This window comes from Typopeltis vanoorti, chromosome 17, assembly GCF_054136105.1.
Source record: "Typopeltis vanoorti isolate ZY-2024b chromosome 17, IOZ_Tvanoo_1.0, whole genome shotgun sequence".
Lineage (NCBI taxonomy): Eukaryota > Metazoa > Arthropoda > Arachnida > Uropygi > Thelyphonidae > Typopeltis > Typopeltis vanoorti.
Window position 1 is genome coordinate 18,476,840 of NC_143565.1, and position 20,195 is coordinate 18,497,034.

Below are 20,195 nucleotides of genomic sequence, written 5' to 3' on the forward strand. Positions count from 1 at the left end.
ACAAGTATGGCTGCATTAATCTGCCAAAAATTTTTAAGACAATCATTTAAGTTTAACTCCTCTGCAACTGTAATAACTTCTTTTATGCAACATTAAGGTGTTAAATTAGGACTTTTAATCTTTTGTCCATTACAATTTAAATTGCTTCACTTATTCATTGTTGTGTGTAAACATTAACATGGTGTTTAGCTCTGAAGATGCTGGTTTGAAATCCAGCAAAATACAAGCTAATTAATACACATCTTTTATAATTTAGTGTTGATTTTAGTGTTGTAATACTGTAAAAGAAGTTTTGAAAGTGCATATGGGATACTTAGACAAGTTGATGTGAAGTCAATAGCTCTATATGCAAGTAGCCAAGTAGTGAAGATAGTTATGTTCAAACTCTGTTTGCTCATCCATGAGTAAAGGATTAAAGCAAGAATGTAATTTCTTGTTTAAATTTCTTTTTAATAAGTATCAAGTAAAATCAAAGCTGAATATATGTAGAGACTTTGGAAGTTTCAAAATTTTGACCAGAAAATACAATCCTTAGCACCAGAGTTGCCTTAACTTGCACTACCTAAAAGACCCGAGTGCTGCCCAGGTGTCCATATATTTGCCTTTTATTAGTGCATTTGATAAAGGTTTCATAGGTTTGATAAGAACTTCCTAAAACCCACACCCTGTTGGTTGGAGAAGGGAATATGCTATCCATCTGACAAACCAGGACAGTGTGTGTGTGTGCTCACATACACAATAATAAATAAATAAACTAGAATGCCTCTGTTGTGTTTAAGCAGTTATTCTTACACAGTATTCCTATGTTGGCCAAGAAAGGCTGCTTAAGAATGTTTATTAGAACATTTTCTAATATTTTCTGCCCATGTTTTGTGCTACAAGTGTTCAACCTTCTGAGCAGGGATTATCATTAAAAAAAAAGTAACCAGACATTGGTTTTGAATGGTATAAAGTTTAATGCATAAAATCACTAAACTTGTAAATTAAGTTCTGAAAAAAACAGTTGTTTTATTCTGATCTTTTATCAGTTTGTTTTCCTGTACATGACATTCCTTAGTTCTTACAACAGAAGAAAGACCTGTACTGCAGCTGTTGTTATTTGTTTATATAGCAATCGTGCAGAAAGCTTGAAAACCTACAGGCTGACAGCAATTCCTTCTCTTGGTCTACCTGAATGTCCACTCACCATTACTACAGATTGACATCAAACAGAAAACAGTAAAATATTTGGTGTGAGATCAAGATAAGCATAAATTTTAGATATTTAGTGTGGTTGCTGCAGGCCAGGAAATGCAGAAGATGATTCTTAAATGTTCAGACAGATGAGACTGGTGAGCAATACGAGGGTGATAATAAGAGTGACTAACTATGGAAGCATAGACTGACAGTAGGGAATATGTGTAAATAAAGAGAACTCCTTGAGATACTTAGTGACAACTACCTTATGCAATATGTAGTTGAAGCAAAATATGGGACATGAGTGTTGAATTTAATATCATCTCATACAATGATAACAGAAGATGTCACCACAATGAAACCAATTGGGGAGAGTGATAGTATAATTTTGACATGGGGAGTGGCTTCAAGCATTACAGGACAAGAGAGATATGTGGAATTACAAAGCGGGAGACTGATAAATTAAGGAAACAGATTGGCAATGTGCAACAGCTTGATCAGTTGAAAGGAAACAAATCAGCAGTCCTTGAGATTGGTCTCGAAACAATTATGGCAATATCAGATTGTATTCCTGAGGTTAGGAAGATAAATAAAGTAGAGGTGGAATGGATGAATCATGGAATTATGAAGGAGCTTCTGAGAAAGAGGATGTTATGGAGAGAATATAAAGAACAGGGTACACCTCAGCAGCATGAGTAGTATAAGATGCAGTCTGGAAAGGTCTGAGTGTAGCGAGGAATGAGAAATTGGCATATGAAAGGAGACCAGTTGGAAAAAGTGAAACAAAACTCTGGAGAATTCTACACTTAGGAGGAGTGGTCTGAAAGGTTTTCAGCTTCGACCATAGATGGCAACACTATTGGCAAGAGATTTTTTTTTTCTAAGTTGGTACATCTGTCATAAACATCCATGTGAAATTGCAAGTCATTCTATCAAGTACTTTGTTTTATACAGCTGTCTGAAACAAAAGTGTTGTCTGTATCCCTTGAAATGGATAAAATTGAGTATCATGGGGTTATAAAATTCTTTGTAAAAGAAGTTTTAACAGCAAAAGAAATTCATTTGAAGTTCATAAAAGTTTATAGGCACTCTTCTCTTTCGTTTTCAACAATTAAGAAATGGGCTGCCAAGTTTAAAAGTGGCCGTACCAGCCTTGAAGATGATCCACATGAAGGACATTCAAAAAGTGTAACAACAACAGAAATCATTGATCAAGTGCACAATATGGTATTGGATGACCGGCGAGTCAAAGTGCATGAAATTGCTGAGACTATAGGCATTTCAAAAGAACATGTAGGATATATTTTGCATGAAGATTTGCAAATGAATAAGCTTTGCACAAGATGGGTGCCACGCTTGCTCACAGCAGATCAAAAATGCACTTGTATGAAAATCTCTGAACAGTGCTTGGAGCGTTTTAACAAGGATAAAACTGACTTTGTACATTGATTTATTACTATTGATGAGACTTGGATTCACCATTACACACCAGTAACCAAACAGTCAACAGAAGTCAGTTGTTCAGCGCCAAAGAAGACAAAGTCGGTTCCTTCAGCAGGAAAGGTCACGGCATCGGTGTTTTGGGATGCTAAAGGCATTTTGTTTATTAATTATCTTGAAAAGGGTAAAATAATAACCGGGGAATATTATTCCAATCATTTAACCAAATAGACAAAAAAATTTGTGAGAAAAGACCCGGTTTGCAGAAGAAAAAAATCATCTTTCATCAGGACAATGCACTTGCCACAAAGGTATGGCAATGGGAAAATTAAGAGATCTGCACTATGAATTGTTGGAACATCCACCCTATTCACCAGATTTGGCTCCCTCTGACTTCTATCTCTTCCCAAAACTAAAACTCTTCCTTGCTGGTCAGTGTTTTTCTTCTGAATCAAGAGGTGATAGCAGCTGTAGAGGGGTATTTTGCAGATCTTACTGAGAATCACTAGAGAGATGAGATAATGGTGCTGGAGCATCGCTGGAATAAATGTATTAGTCTTCAGGGAGATTATGTTGAAAAATAAAAATAATTTTGAAATTATAAATTCGTTTTTTCATTCTAACAGATAAGCTTAGGTGTTGATGGTTATTCATGACTTATTTTTCACAGTATTAACAACACCACAAACACTTTTAACAACAAAGATGTTTTATTAACGCTTATATTTCGCTGATTTTCAACTCAGCATCATCAGAGCACAACACACATGTAAACGCGACAGTGAGTGAGTGAAACAATATAATTGCAAAAGACAAAAGATCTAAAGTCGTATTTTTGGTGCCCTCTAACAGGGGGGGGGGGGGAACAGCAGTTATCCAGGAGTTTTTCTTAGAATAACCGTCTCCCAAATTTTTGGCAAATTAATGCAACCATATTTGTTAAGGTTGGGAGAATTCTTCAAAGCCATTGCTGACTCAAAAAATAATCTTTCAGATCTATAACGACTCATAAATAGCACATTCGTTTTCCTCCATCTAATCCTGTGTGAAGGAGTGTCCAAAGTGTGGTCTGCCAGTCCCGACTTGCCATAGTAATGGTAGCGAATGTATCTTTCATGTTCTTCCAGGCAGATGTTCACTGATCTTCCTGTTTGCCCATAATAGGCCAAATCACAGTCACACGGAACTTCATACACTCCTGGGTGTGCTTAAGGGTGAAGTTTATCCTTAGGCGAGCAGATCAGAGTTGCCAGCTTGACACGAGGTTTGAAAGTGGTGCGAAGGCCATGTTTCAACAATACTTTGGCTATCTTTTCCGATGTACCTCTGATATAGGGAATAGAAATGGTCATGTTGTATTCTTGTGTATTAGGGGAGGGCAGAGTAATGGGCCTATGTAGTATTTTATCTATTTTGTAGGGATTGTAGCCGTTGGCTAAGAACATATGGCGCAGGTATTGGAGTTCAGTGGTCAGAGCTGTATCGTTAGAACAAATGGCTCTGGCTCTGTGTGTAAGTGTTTTTGAAATGCCGTACTGTTGGACTGGATGATGATGTGATTGTTTATGTAGGTATCTTCCTGTGTGTGTAGGCTTTCTGTAAATAGAAAAAGATAGTGCACCATCTGAAAGGCGGGCGACTAATGTGTCAAGAAATGGTAAACAGTTATTTGATTCTTTTTCTACTGTGAAGTGAATTTTGGGGTATTGGCTATTTAGGTAGGTGACAAAAGCATCCAAAGTGTCTTGTCCATGGGGCAAACACATCATCTACATACAAGCCACACTTTTGGCTTGTATGTAGCTGTGGTAAATACTTTGTTTTCAAAGTGTTCCCTGTAAAAATTTGCTAACGGGGGAGAGAGGGGGGGAACCCATAGCAGTACCATTAATCTGTTTGTAGAATTCCCCCCCCCCCATGTAAAGTAACCTGCATTCATGGTAAATTGAAATAATTCAAAAATATCTGGGGGAAATTTAGACTTGATTAAATCAAGAGTGTCTATAAGTGGTACAGTGGTAAATAAGGAGGTGAACATAATTGGTAAACAAAAGATCTAAAGTCCTATTTTTGATGCCCTCTAACGGGGAAGAAAAAAAAAAAAAAAAAAAAAAGCAGTTATCCAGGAGTTTTTCTTAGGATAACCGTCTCCCAAATTTTTGGCAAATTAATGCAACCATATTTGTTAAGGTTGGGAGAATTCTTCAAAGCCATTGCTGACTCAAAAAATAATCTTTCAGATCTATAACGTCTCCTAAATAGCACATTCGTTTTCCTCCATCTAATCCTGTGTGAAGGAGTGTCCAAAGTGTGGTCTGCCAGTCCCGACTTGCCATAGTAATAGTAGCGAATGTATCTTTCATGTTCTTCCAGGTGGATGTTCACTGATCTTCCTGTTTGCCCATAATAGGCCAAATCACAATTTCATGGAAGAACATGAAAAATACATTCGCTACTATTACTATGGCAAGTCGGGACTGGCAGATCACGCTTTGGACACTCCTTCACACAAGATTAGATGGAGGAAAACAAATGTGCTATTTAGGAGTCGTTATAGATCTGAAAGATTATTTTTTGAGTCAGTAATGGCTTTGAAGAATTCTCCCAACCTTAACAAATATGGTTGCATTAATTTTCCAAAAATTTGGGAGACGGTTAATTTAAGAAAAACTCCTGGATAACTGCTGTTTTTTTTTTTTTTTTTTTCCCCTTCGTTAGAGGGCGCCAAAAATAGGACTTTAGATCTTTTGTCTTTTGTAATTATATTGTTTCATTCACTCACTGTCGCGTTTACATGTGTGTTGTGCTCTGATGATGCCGAGTTGAAAATCAGCGAAATATAACCGTTAATAAAACATCTTTGTTGTTAAAAGTGTTTGTGGCGTTTTTTCATTGTTAGGCCGAGAATTTTTCAGAACACCCTCGTATGTTGCTAATAGAAGAAAGAGTGAATATGGAAGACTGACTTTAGTTGATGCTGATGGAATATGGGCAACATTACCGAAGATAAAACGGAACTGTTCAATGAATATTCTGCTTGTGTATTTCATGTAGGGATTAGGATTAGTGTTGAATAACAATAGGCTGATTGACTGACTTATTTAGAGTTTAATGGCATAAGGACTTCTCAGGAGTATCTAATGTGAAGTGATCTGATAACTATACAAGGGTAAAAAGGTATAGATAAAATGTCTAATAACTTTAAAAAGGTACAAAAAAAGAAATTGTAAACAGGTGTATACAAAGAAAGAGAAAAAGGTATAAAAAAGCGAGTGCAAAAAATTGCATGTAACATAAAAACTAGGGTATTTATTAAAAACCTATATACTAAATAAAATAATGCATGTAATACATATGATTTATATATATACAATGAAAAATATTGATTTGCTTTAAAAATTTACGTCAAAAGTCAGACAGAAATTTTATCACTCACATTTGGTGAGTCTGATAAAATCTTCCAGTGTATAGGGCTCAAAACAGATTATGAAGATTGTTGAAATTACTGCACTCATTGTTGAAATGATGGCAGTCACACACAAGCAAAATTAACTTCCTCTTTACAAACCCTGTGCAGACTAGACTGTCAAAATTTAATTTCAGGTTTAATTTGATAGATAGTTACTATTTGTCTCTCTATTCTATGATGTCTGCCACTGGGATAAAAGTTTATGCCTGAGAGTCTGCTGGTAGTCAGTGTATGGGACAGAGAGAGAGTCTTGAGAAACAAGCTGACCTAGTTGCAGTATCTCCAGCTCTGTTTCCCTTGATCCCGATGTGGCTTGGAATCCAACAGAAGCATATATCCAGTTGTAGCTTCCTTAACTGAGAGAGAAAAGAAATTAGATTCAGGAGAGTGGATTTTTATGGCTCTAGACATCTTTATTGCCTGCAGAGAACTTTGCAAATCTGAGTATTAATTAAGCACCTTTGGTAGCAATACAGTCTTGTGTATTTCAGTATAAACTCTATACCACACAGCTCAGTAGTAAAGTTCTAGTGGGATCTGAGCAGATATTTCAGTGTTGTCTGAGAAGACAGAAGAACATCCCACCAGTGCCTGTGATTTTGAACCATCTTTGTAGACAGATACAAAATCAGAGTATTCAATTCTATGAGCTTGAAAGAACTACTGGTAGACAACAGGAAGGGGGGAAATTTTTGGTAGCCTGTGAAAGGAAAAGATACATGGTGGTATGTATGTATGCCATGGTGGAAGGGTGTTTAGTGGCATCTGAGCTATATTGTCTACTTCAATATCTAGAGACTGTGAGAGAGGGTTGTAAAGATTCTTCCACCATGAACAAAAAAATAATTGGCCACACTGAATGGTCTGGTAGAGATTTTATTTTTGTAAGCATATAACAAAGACAGCTGTTGATGTTGAATGTCAAAACAACAAAGGAGCTTCATTTTCCTCGATGTATTGACTAGGGATGGTTGAAGTTCAAAATGCTCCAGTTGCAATTCTTATGGCTTGATGGTGAATGGGGTCTAGCCAATATAGAGAACTCTCTGGCAGAAGCAAACACTTAGAACCCATAATCAAGTTTAGATCTTATAAGTGAGAAATAACACACAGGGAGCAAAGAACATCTGTTGGCACCCCAAGAGATGAAAGATGCTTTATGGCACTTATCTCATAGCTAATGTATGTGACGGAGGAAACTGAGTTTGTTTTCAAATATTAGTTTCAAGAACTTGGCTTCTGGTGCAACTGGGATAAATGTTTGTTGTAGCCTGAGTGCTGGGTCAGGATGAAGACCTGTTTGCAGCAAAAATGCACACAAACTGTCCTGTGCTATGAAAATCTGAATCCATTTGCAAGTGTCCATTTTGAGATATGGTCAATAGCTTCCTCCAGATGTATAATTCTCATGTTACATGAATGACAAAAGTGGACATTAGTTACTGTTGGATGAAGTTGTCCTGTGATTGAGTTGACCTTGATTGCAAAAAATCACAACACTTAAAACTTAACCTTGTGGAATTCCTTCCTCTTGGATGTACAGTCAGGAGAGAACAGTTCCCACTAAGACTTGGAAGATGAAGTTGGATAGAAAGTTCATGATAAAAAGAGAAAGATTCCCTTTGAGAACAGAATTATGTAGATCTTTCAGCATATCAAATCTTCAAGCAGTTTCATATGTTTTTTTTCATATCAAAGAAAATCAATACCAAGTGCAGCATTTTAGGAAGGCATTTCTAATGGATGCTTCCAGCTGAAGTAGATGATTACAGAATATTTTCTGAAGAATGAAGAAAGAAACCATAAAACCGCTTCCAAATAAGTTGCCATCAGTATCAATTTTAAAGTAGTAAAAAGGAAGGTGAGCAGGCAGTTAAATCAGTTAATGCAGTAAATGTTCAAGTAGATATATGGAAGGTGTTGCTTTCTGTGTTTAAGAGGGAGAGATTATTGTTGTTGAGCACACACTCAACGTTTCCTCTGATGATTCCAACCAAAGGCATCATCAAAAATAGAGTTATGGAGGCTCTATATTATAGATGCAAATTCACAAACAATAGCCATAAAAATTGTTTGAAAGCTAAAACTGAATCGACAAAATTATGCTTTCATTTTGTTTTAATTATTATTATTATTTTAATTAATCGACCTTCTCCACAGGTGTCCACCACAATGTCTTTTCTTCAATGATTGAAGAAATCACTGAATTTAATGATGGTTCAGGAAGACCTTGAATTAGTTTACCAGCTATAAATAAGTATGTGTATTTAATCTTATAATTTTTTTTTTACCTGTATTTGTGTCTGTGATTTTTTGTGAAGTGTTTCTTTGATTCGCCTGGCCAACATCTTGAGATGCTGTTCATACTGTCTTGTCATCCTGTCAACAGCAGAAGATGATAACTCAATACCTGGAAATTCATTCTGTAACTCACACAATAGACCTCCTTCATGATTTGGTCTTTTAGAAATTTCCTGTACTAAAAAAAATATCATTTGCATAGGTTAAAAGAACCAAAGAAATTAATTGATATAAGATAAACATTCAGTTAACAGAAAATTCAATTGTAAATTGAAACTGATTTAATTTTAAAACAATAGTTCAAAAAATCTGGTTCTGAAATGAATATTTATATTTATAATTCTGATAAGAGCTACCTGGCAGAAGTTTAGTTTTGTTAAATGTGACAGTTCCATTTCTGGTAACAGGTGAATCAAATTCATGTTAAGTGATATGAAACATCCATTTTAATATTACACCTTAACATGTCAAGAAGAATCCTCTCAGACAGATGACCTGCAATGGGACATTTCCTCTCAGCTCTCCTATTTGCATATATCAGGCATGCTACATATCTTGATGGGTTCCTCAATTATAACCAAATCTGCATAGAGGCCAGTGGAATAGAGCGTATTTCAGAATACATCAGAAACAATAACTAAGGAGAATACCATATTTTGTTGGTATACTTAAATTACTAAAAGTTGTAAATATGTGAACTGACAGAATGAGTGGCAAATATAAGCAAGATAAAGAACAAATATTAATAGAAATATTCACTAAAGACAACTGAATTACTAATAACTTACAGCTGTAACATTATTATTATGTGATACCTTCAGGATGTCCAAAGACTCATCGAGGAAGGGCACCTACTCTATAACTCTCCATCTACAATGCATCATCTGCACCAATGCCATCTACTGCCAACCACAGCCACCATTACCATTTTCACAGACAATCACTAACATCCATGCCCATGGCAGGATTCAAACCTGCAGTCTTCTGGCTAGAAAGCTGTATGCTAACCACATGGCCAACCAGGCTGGTCATATAATAAATTTAGTTTAATCCTTTATCCAAGTGTAAGCAAACAAAGTTTGCACCTAAGTATCTTCAGGACTGAGGCAACTTGTGGTAAAGGTGAACCAAGCTCTCATTACTTGTCTTAGTATCTCCCATAATGAAAATCACATCTCCTTGTGGACATGTATAATGCTATGTATTAGGGCAAGGGCCACTACCCAGACCGGTTTCGACCTTTATTGAGGTCTCGTCAGCGGGAGCAAACCCAGAGGTGGTGATACCAAGGCGGAAGTAATGAAGGAGTCATATTTACCTATACGAGTTGCCCAAACGTGTCTCACCTTATTATTAAAGTACTCTGGATTTAGAGAAAGATGTTGGAAGTTTTTTTCTCACTTGGTTAAACTTCTACAAGAATTGGTTAGACTATAATAAATTTAGTTTAATCCTTTATCCAAGTGTAAGCAAATAAAGTTTGCACCTGAAGTATCTTCAGGACTGAGACAACTCGTGGTAAAAGTGGACTAAGCTCTCATCACTTGTCTTAGTATCACCACCTCTGGGTTTGCCTCCCACTGACGAGACCTCAATAAAGGTTGAAACCGTTCTGGGTAGTGGCCCTTCCCTTAATGCATGGCATTATACATGTCTGCAAGGAGATGTGCTTTGCATTATGGGAGATACTAAGACAAGTGATGAGAGCTTAGTCCACCTTTACCATGAGTTGCCTCAGTCCTAAAAGATACTTCAGGCACAAACTTTGTTTGCTTATACTTGAATAAAGGATTAAACTAAATTTATTATAGTCTAACCAAGTGGGAAAAAACTTGCAACAGGCTGGCCATTATTAAGTTGCTAAGCATGAATGTTTGCATTTATGGCATTCAAAAAAATAAATAAATAAACATGATGAGAGGGAAAGATATTCAGTAACTAACTATATAGAAGGATTATCCAATGAAACTAATAATGCTTACAGGTGACTGATCTAAGTGTGTAGGGATCCCATTTTTTGAAAACAAAAAACCGGGACACAATACATTTTGTAGAATTAAGGGTTAAGAGAAATAAATTTGATTCGTTAACATTATGTATTTTAAAATAAAAAAAATTAAATATTTATTTGAATTTGATTTATTAATGTAGATAACATAAATGTTTATACATACGTCAAATAAATAGAATTCTAATAACAACACTTAAACACAGATGACAATACTTAAACATGTAACACTTAAACACAGATGACAATACTTAAACATGTAACACTTAAATCAACAATTAATAAGTATATGAAATATAAAGACATAGAATAAAGATATAAAATGTTAAGAAGTCAATAAAACGGGAACTACAATCTAAATACAATAAAATATAAACAATACAAGCCTTATGCGTAATTTCAGATATTATGTAGATGCATGATATCTGAAATTATATGAAAAATAAATTAATTTAATTTGTTTTATTTGTATTTTGTCAGCTCTTTGTTTTATGCGGACGATGTTATACTTCTAAATAAATCCGCTACAAGTCTGCAAGATTCTCTGACTAAATTGAATAACTGTTGTAATAGATATGGTATGAAGGTCAGCAATAAAAAGACAAAGACAATGAAAATAGGCAGAATCATTGAAAATGTCAACTGTGTTGTGAATGGAGAACCTGTGGAACAAGTAAAACATTTCAGCTACTTGGGCACGATTTTTACTGAAGATGGTAAATTAAATATGGAAATAGACAACAGAATCAACAAAGTTGGCATGGTAGGAAGTCAATTGAATAAATTCATATGGAATAAGAGAGAAATTAGTCAGAACACTAAATTAGCTTATAAAAGACAGTGTTTTAACTTCTGGATCTGCGAGCTGGGTCAGAAGTAAAACACTTGACCAAAGACTAGAGACCACAGATATGAGAGTCCTGAGAAAGATTGGAGGCGTGAACAGATGGCATCAATGGCAATATCATATTAAAAACGAGAATATGAGGAAAGAACTTGACATTGTCAGCATCCAGGAATGCATTAGCAGAGCTAATCTCAGGTGGTATGGTCACTTAAACAGAATGGGTGAAGAAAGATTAGCAAAACAAGTGTTCTCTGCCAGGTTGTCAGGAAAACGACCCAGAGGAAGACATAGGTGGATTGATACGGTACAAAGTGCCTTAGACGATAGAAATATAAGATCTGGTAATGTTGGAGTCTTGACAAGTAACAGACTGATTTGGAGGAAAATTGTAGATAGGAAGTTAGTAATGATGTAAATTTTTCATGTAGTACTATCATATCCTGTACACCCCTTGAGGGTACATGGCAGGAATATAATGATGATGATGATGGAAACAAAAAAGGACAGTTACCAGAAATGGCTAAATTCCAAAACAATAGAAGCAGAAATAGAGTATAAATGAAACAGTGCAATTGCAAAGCGAGAAGTAAGGGAAAAATATAGAGAAAGAGAGATGGAACAATTTCTTAACAGAACTAGAAAAGGATTTATTTAAGCCACAATCCAAAACCTATAAAGTAATAAAATACATGAATAAAGAAATAAAAGAAAAGATAAAAATACAAACAATAGATTTAGAAAAATGGGTGACCTATTTCCAAAATATCTGGACAGATGAGAACAATGACATAAAATTTTATGAAACAAAGAATGACCTAATAGAAAATATTGCAATGTTAGAATTGAAAAATACAATAAAGAAGATGAAAAAGAGGAAAACACCAGGAAAAGACAACATAAATATAGAACTATACAAAAATGCACATGAAAAATTTAATGAAAGACTTTCGAAATTCTTTAATATGGTTTGGATGTCTGGAAAAACTCCTGACTTGGAAGAAAGCACTAGTTATCCCAATCTATAAAAAAGGAAATAAAGAAAATTGCAATAACTATAGGGGAATTAGTCTGTTGAATACAGGATATAAAATGTATGCAGGAATATTAAAAGAGAAGCTGAGCAGTATTGTAGAGGACAAACTATTAGAATAACAAAATGGTTTCTGAAAAGGCCAATCCTGTATAGATCCAATTTTTACTCTAAAATTAATAGAAAAGAGAAGAGAATTTCAAAAAAGAAACACACATGGCCTTTATTGATTAAGAAAAAGCCTTTGACAAAATTAGTAGACAAAAATTGTTTAAAATATTAACCAATTTAAACATACCAAACCAACTTTTATAATCCATTCAAGAAATATATACAGGAAATAAAATAGCAGTTAAATTAGAACACATGTCAGAATGGAAAAATATATCACGAGGAGTACGACAAGGATGTACCGTCTCACCTTTGCTTTTCAATATATATAAAATTATAACAATTCGGAAATAGTATAACTCATTTGGTATACAAATAAACCCCATAAATGAAGATAGAGACACTATTATTTGCAGATGATCAAATAGTATTAGCTACATCCGAAGATGATTTACAAAGATCATTAAAATCATTAAATGATATCTCAAAATAATATAATATGACAATATCTAAAGAAAAAACAAAACTTGTTCAGATACTTGGGATGTGATTTATCCTATGAAGAAGAATTTCCTTCCACTGCCTCTTTAACTTCCTGTGTCCACCATGGAGTTCTAATTTTTCTATCCATAAAGACAACTTCACCACATGTCTCTCTAGCTGAATCAATCAAGGTTTTATTCAAGGCTTGCCACTGAATCTCCAAGGTTTGGTTCCTGTTCTCAAACTCTTTCATTTTTCCTTCAATAAGCTTTGTGTATTTTAGTCTACAGTTCACCTCTGAGAGCTGTTCAACTTTTATTCGCTTTAAAACTTTCTTAAGTGTCATTCTTTTCAATATGAAATTCAATTCTATCCTGCTCAATACTAAATAGTGATCACTTCCAATTTCAAATTCTCTGTACACTCTGGTGTCCTGCACCAGGGAGAAAACATCACTATCAACAATAACAAAGTCAATGAGACTTTTCTTATTCCTTGCCTCTTCTCTCCATGTGAATTTGTGTATAACCAGTAATAACCAGTCCATGTCCTTAGCAGAAATCCAACAGGTATTTGCCATTATTATTAGCTTTGCTCTTTTCTCCAAATTTTACCAAAACATTTTTGTATGTCTGACAATCACTTCTTACTCTGCTATTTAGATCCCAACAAGGACCAACTTTTCCTTTTTCATTGTGTCAGTAGCTTTATCTAGATAGAGCCTCAAAAAAATTAAAATTCCTCCACTTCTACCTTCGTTGAGCCTTCTGTGGGACCGTAGGCACAAATAAGTCTCATTGTCCAGTTGCCCAAATCACTCTACTTGACACTGCCTGCCATTCAAGAAGATGAGCCTCGTGTTTTGTGTTGAATACTATGGCTACCCCTTCTTTTCCTTGATTGTCATTGCCTGAATATAGCATTTTGTATTTATTGCTCAGAAAGATCTCACCAGTTTTGTCTTTTTTTGTTTCAGTCACCCCTATTATGTCGATCTGGTACTTATCTAATTCCTCCGCTAGCTCCATTTCTTTGCCATTCAGGCTTCTTATGTTGATAGTACCGATCTTTAACTCTGGTGATGTTGAGTTGGGGTGTGTTTTCAGATTTGTTCCAGTAGCTGACTTTTTGCCGTTCACCCTGGTTCCCTGGCGAAAACAACGGGGGCCTTGTTTAACCAGCTGACGCCCTAGCCGGCATGAAATTTTGTCATGTTGTACCATCATTTTGTATTTTGGTTTAACCAATAGGAATACAATTTGGTCAGCTAAATCCCAAATTGCCACCCTATCCTCGTTCGTTCAGTATCCAGGTAGACACCCAACAGGGTGCACCACGAGAAGGTGAGGATTAGACATTTGGAAAGGAATGTGGAGGTCTCCTCTCAGTTATACAGCTTTGACCATTAAGCACCCCTTTTTGTTTCTATTATATTTCTATTTCTTTTTTCCAGTCTCTTAGTCCTCTTTTTCTAATCCATTTGCACTTTTATTCCTAAGGTTTCTGTTGCTGCTTTTGTGAGAACTTGTTTCAAATTTTCCCATTCATCTTCTATGTCACTTGATTCATGTGTGGTTTCTGTTTTTAACTTTGTGCATTTTCGATATTGTTGTCTAACTTGGGGATCCTGTAATGAAGAAATTTTGTGGCTTGGTTGGTAAGAATTTTCAATTTTATATGTTTTTAGCCATTTTGGTTTAAATCAAATTTTTGCTGATACCATATAATGATCGGAGTTTAATTCAAAGCCTTGATATGCTCTTATGTCTAAAATTTAACTCTGCTAATTTAAAATTTGCAATGAAGTAGACAATTACTGATTTGTGTCCTCTGGCTGACCAAGTATATTTATGTTTTTTGGTAAACACTGTTTACCAAAAACTTGTGTTTAAACACTGAATTCAGTATTCTCATATTATTATAAATGACAAAATCGTGCAGTCTGCGACCATTTTGATTACATGTATCTTTGCCAAATTTACCTATGTTTGTTTTATATTTTTTGTTTCCTATTCTGGCATTTAAATTACCTGCTAGCAGTAAATAGTCAGTTTTGTTTGCTTTATCTATGGCATTCTGTAATTCTTTATAAAATATATTACTGTCTTCTTCTTTTCCCTCTTTTGGTGCATATGCACCAATTATTGTTATGTCACCTCTTGATGTCTTGAGTCTAATTTCTATTAGCCTTTCATTCAAATAGTTATAATATACAATATTGTCCTTTAGGGATTTATGTACCATAATCATTATACCAGCTTTTGCTCTTTATTCTTTTTTTACCCCACTGTAGATTAGTATATAGTTGTTTCTTTTGTACCTTTTTTTTTGTTTTTTGTTTTGTTTCTGTTACTATACACATCTTTATGTTAGCTTGGTTCAGTTGTTTATCAAGTTCTTCTTTGTGTGCAGTTGCTTGTCACATTCCATGGTGCAATCTTCATTGTGTTCCTTTTTCCAATTTCATTTACCGTTTCCTGAATTGTAGTCTTTTCCCTGATAGTCCGTCTGGATTTTCATTGGATGAGGCTTGAAATTATTTTGAATTTCCCCAGGGCAGGTTACTAACCTGTCGCTGGGTAAGTCCGGTGGTAAGGCTGCTACCTAACACCTCTGGACAGGCAGATCTAACAGCATTTACTCTAAGAACTTTTATTATTAAAAGACCATAAGATTTAACGATTACAAATACAAAGAGCCAACAAGTTTCACTAGCCACTGTCTAGCATTTTCAAGGCTGTACTGGTGTGAAAACAAATGCATCAAGTTACATGAAAACATACACTTTAGTAACTGCTAGGCCGTTACATTTGATAATTTGTGTTTGATGGCGTGCATGCGTTTGAATGCTTCAGTCAGAATCCGGTACATGACCACGTGTTGTGTAGTTTTTCACATATTGTAGTTCTGTTGAGCTGAGAGAATTGATGAGATATTTCCGTGTTACAGACTGTCTAAACAGCTGGCCAACTCTCTGTCCCCCCTCACCAGAAATTCAGCTTCCTATATAAAAAACTTGACCCACTTTAAAGCCCTGACAGAAAATTTAACCTTGCACAATACAGACATATTAGTAAGCTTTGATATCTCCTCTTTGTTTACCAATATTCCCTTAACTGACACTTTATCTCTCTTAGAAAACGTTTTCTCCTCTGACATCTTATATCTCTTTTCCTTTGCCATCAACTCTGGGCATTTCTCTTGGAATAACAAAATCTACAAGCAGATAGAAGGAACCGCCATGGGTTCCCCCCCCTCTCACCCCCCCTTGCCAATTTCTATATGGAAGATTTCGAAAAATGAGCCATAGACTCAGCCCCACTCAAACCTTCTATCTGGCTAAGATGTGTAGATGATGTGTTCTCCATTTGGCCTCATGGCCCAGACACATTAGACTCCTTCCTCGGTCATCTCAATAGCCTACATCCAAGAATCCAGTTTGCTATGGAAAAGGAAAAGAACAATTGTTTACCCTTCTTAGACACCTTAGTCACGTGCCTGCCTAATGATACACTTGCCTTCACTGTATACAGAAAACCCACACACACAGGCAGATACATTCACAAACTCTCCCACCACCACCCCTCACAACAATATGGCATCATTAAAACCCTTACCAAGAGAGCCTACAATCTTTGTTCCAGTGGAACCGCCCTCACTACTGAGCTTAACCACATACACAGAACTTTCCTCTCCAATGGCTACAGCAAACACAGTATCAAAAAAATAATCAATTCCTCCCGCATTCCCCGTCCCTCTCGTCAACAAGATTTTAAAAATGCCATCACCATACCCTACATCCGAGGCACTTCGGAAAAAATAGCCAAGATACTAAAAAAGTATAACCTACACACAGCATATAAGCCCTACTGCAAACTTGCTACCCTTATCCGTTCTACGAAAGATCAGCTCCCTCCTCTCTCTCTCTCTGCCTGGAGTTTACAAAGTACCCTGTTCCTGTAAGCTTGCGTACTTTGGACAGACAGGCAGATCAGCATCCATCCGCCTGGAGGAACACAAGTCATACATCGTTAAACACAACTATGGCCATTCAGACTTGGCTGACCATGTTTTGGACATCACCCACAGAGTATCATGGAAGAAAACCACCATGCTCCACCACAACAAATTCAAGAAAGAGAGACTTTTCTTAGACGCAGCAGCAGCTCTCAGAAACCAACCAAATCTTAACAAATACGGTTGCATTAAGCTTCTGAAGATTTGGGAAACACTCATCACCAGAGGTCCCACCTTACATTCCAGGCCACCTACTACCGCCCTCAGAGGACACTCCACCTAGATAGGACTTTAGTGTCGCCCACGTGGTTGGGATTAGTATCGTAAGTTTTTGTGTGCATGTTACATTAATTGTTTTTGTAATCCCCGTAGATGTCCTAGTGACTAGGACGAAATATAGGAAGTATTAAATTCTAATTTAATTCTTTTTGAGTGTTATAAAAAATCCATTAAACCTCCAACATAATGTCCTCACAGCACTTAAGCCTCTACACAAGGATGTAAGGCATAGAACTGTTTTTCCAATCTATAACGTGATTTGATGTTGATAAATGATGAGCTAAACCAGATGTGATGAATCTATTGTGAGTGACATCCACCACATGTTCCTTCTGTCTTATTTCAAAACTTCTCGATGTCTGTCAATGTAAGAAAGGCCACACGTGCTTGGAATTTCATATACTCTAGGAAATTTGAAGAAAGGTACCTCATCTTTGGGTGATCTTAAGACTTGTCTGATTGTGGTAGTTGGTTTAAAAACTACTCTGATGTTATGAGCTTTTAACATTCTCGCCAGTTTTGTGGATGCTGAATTAATAAATGGAATGACAACTGTGGATTTGTGACATTTGTGACTATTTGTGACAGTTCTCTCTGTACATCTCCTTCTTTCGAAATAGACCATAGGGCTCTATTACGGAGCATATGAATGATGCTGTGTTTTTGTGATCTATGATGGTTAGACGAATAATGTAGATATATACCTGTATCTGTGCGTTTCTTTTAAATGGACAGTTGGACATTGTTATCTTCTTTCCTCACCAGTATGTCAAGAAAGGGTAGTTCTTTGTTGTTCTTCAGTTCCATAGTGAATTTTATCTTATTATGTAGTGATTAATTTTATTAAGAAACATGAGAAGGTTTTCCATGGTATCCTTCCAGATGATGAACACATCATCGACATATCTCCACCAAATTGACGATCTTTGAAAAGAGATCTTTTAGAATGTTGACCACCTCTAGGTCAACATTAGTGAATAAGGTACATTAGTGAATAAGGACACTACATCTAAACTAACCATAATGTTGGATGAACTAAAAAAACAACTTAAATCCTTACACCCTATTACTCAACGCCTTTATGGAGCACCGAGATTCATAAAGAAAACGTACCACTTCATGCAATAGTTGATGGAAGATCCTCACCTACGTACTTACTAGCAAAGCATTTGGCAAATTTAATGAAAGGAAAAATTAGACAAACAGAGACAAAAATTAGACATTAAAAACTCTCAACAATTTGTGGAAAAAATCAAAAGGATCAAAATATCACAAACGGACATTATGGCTAGTTTAGATGTAGTGTCCTTATTCACTAATGCACCAATATATCACCAATCAAGAAATTTATCTTTGTGTATAATGTTAAATGCTTAGTTCCCTAAGGGAGTCTAACCTTTACTGTGTATCTCAAGCCTACACATATTGGCCAATATATATGTGCTAATTCACAAATCTTGAAGTTATTAACACTTTCAAACACAGGGCTATAACAATTTGCTCTAATGAAAGCTCTTAAATAATAATTACAAACTATTAGCAATACATTTATAAACAATGGCTACAGCAAAAAATACCGTCAATCAAATTCTTCCTAAAACTTCACAAAAAATGCAAATAATACAGATTACAGTAAAACCATAGCTATCCCTTACATTAAAGAGTTATCGGATAAAATAAATAGAATTCTATGCCATTATCAATCTTAATACTACTTTTAAGCCATCTATAAAATTAAAAAAACATTTAACTCCTCCAAGGACCCCCCCCCCTCCCGGCCAACCTGGGGTATACTGAATCCATTGCACCTGTATTGGTGATGGATGCACAATTCTATCCAGGAAAAAAAGAAAAGAAAAGAGATGACATTAAATTTAATAATTTTGGTAAAATAGAACTCTGTGATCACTCTTAACATCCTACAGCCAACTGATTAGAAAGATACCTGTTCTTTATATAATACAAAAACCTAGTATGAATGCAAACTTAAGCCTGAGAAATTTTAATCAACCATCCTAATCTAAACTATAATGGTGGCATAAAAATCCCAAGAATTTGGTTGGCACATATTCCATCCACATAAGTTCTTTTAATTTCTCCAGTAAAGGACTCTAAACAATAATTTCAGCCATTATTGAACACCATCTATACTGTTTTTGTTTTTAATTTATCTGTGAATAATTATGCGAAAGCATGTTGCTCTCTAGATTAATGACTTGTACAAGGGCAGGGGGATTGGAAAGTTCTGATAATCACCTAGAACAAAAATGATATTAAAGCAACTGATATAACCACAAGAAAGAACATATGAGGATATAAGTTACCTTCATAATTCTTCAACTGGTATGTTCTTTGTTGTGGTTATATCAGTTGCTTTAATATTTTGTTCTATGCGTTTATCAGAACTTTCCAGATCCTCCTCATAACCAAACAGATAACAGGACTAACTTTGATGTAGCAAGGGTTTTTTTTCCCCATAATATTTAAAAATGAATTCCCTTTAAATTTTTGAGTTCACTATAAAGTTCTGATTTTACCATCTCTGCAAATGACTTCATTATATACTTCTATGACTGAATCAATAAATGTTTTCTTCAGATTTTGCCACTAGGTTTCTAAGTTTCAGTTGTTTTCAAACTCTACTATTTCAATAACAGTATTTGTATATTTCAGTGTAAAGTTAACCTCTTTTCAGCATGACAGATGTACTTTGTTCGTTCTTCTCAATATGAGATGATTCAAACATCTCAATATGAGATGATACAGGAGATTTCAAATCTCCTGTATACTCTTGTACCTTGGACTCAAGAATTTAAAGAGAGAGCATTTAAATAAATTATAATCAAAGCTGTTGGAATGTGAGTCAGCATATGCTCTTAAAGAAAATGCTCTTAAAGAGGCTGAAAATCCTAGTCCAAAGACTGGAGAGTTTTCCCCACACACACCTACCCCAAATCACCATTCAATAAAATAGTAAAACACCAGGTAGTGAAAATTATCTTCCACCATTCAAAAATTTAATAGGTGCAGTTTA

At 35.5% G+C, this 20,195-nt stretch overlaps 1 protein-coding gene across 4 annotated transcripts in view; it reads right to left on the minus strand.

The window, feature by feature from the left end:
- LOC150097199 (centrosomal protein of 95 kDa-like) overlaps positions 1-20,195 on the minus strand; it is a 234,027-nt gene that overhangs the window by 33,653 nt on the left and 180,179 nt on the right. For all 4 annotated transcript variants that reach the window (XM_090407715.1, XM_090407711.1, XM_090407712.1 and 1 more), the window contains exon 13: positions 8,377-8,564. In XM_090407715.1, the coding sequence (XP_090263841.1) occupies positions 8,377-8,564 (188 nt within the window). The remainder of the gene's footprint in view (positions 1-8,376; positions 8,565-20,195) is intronic.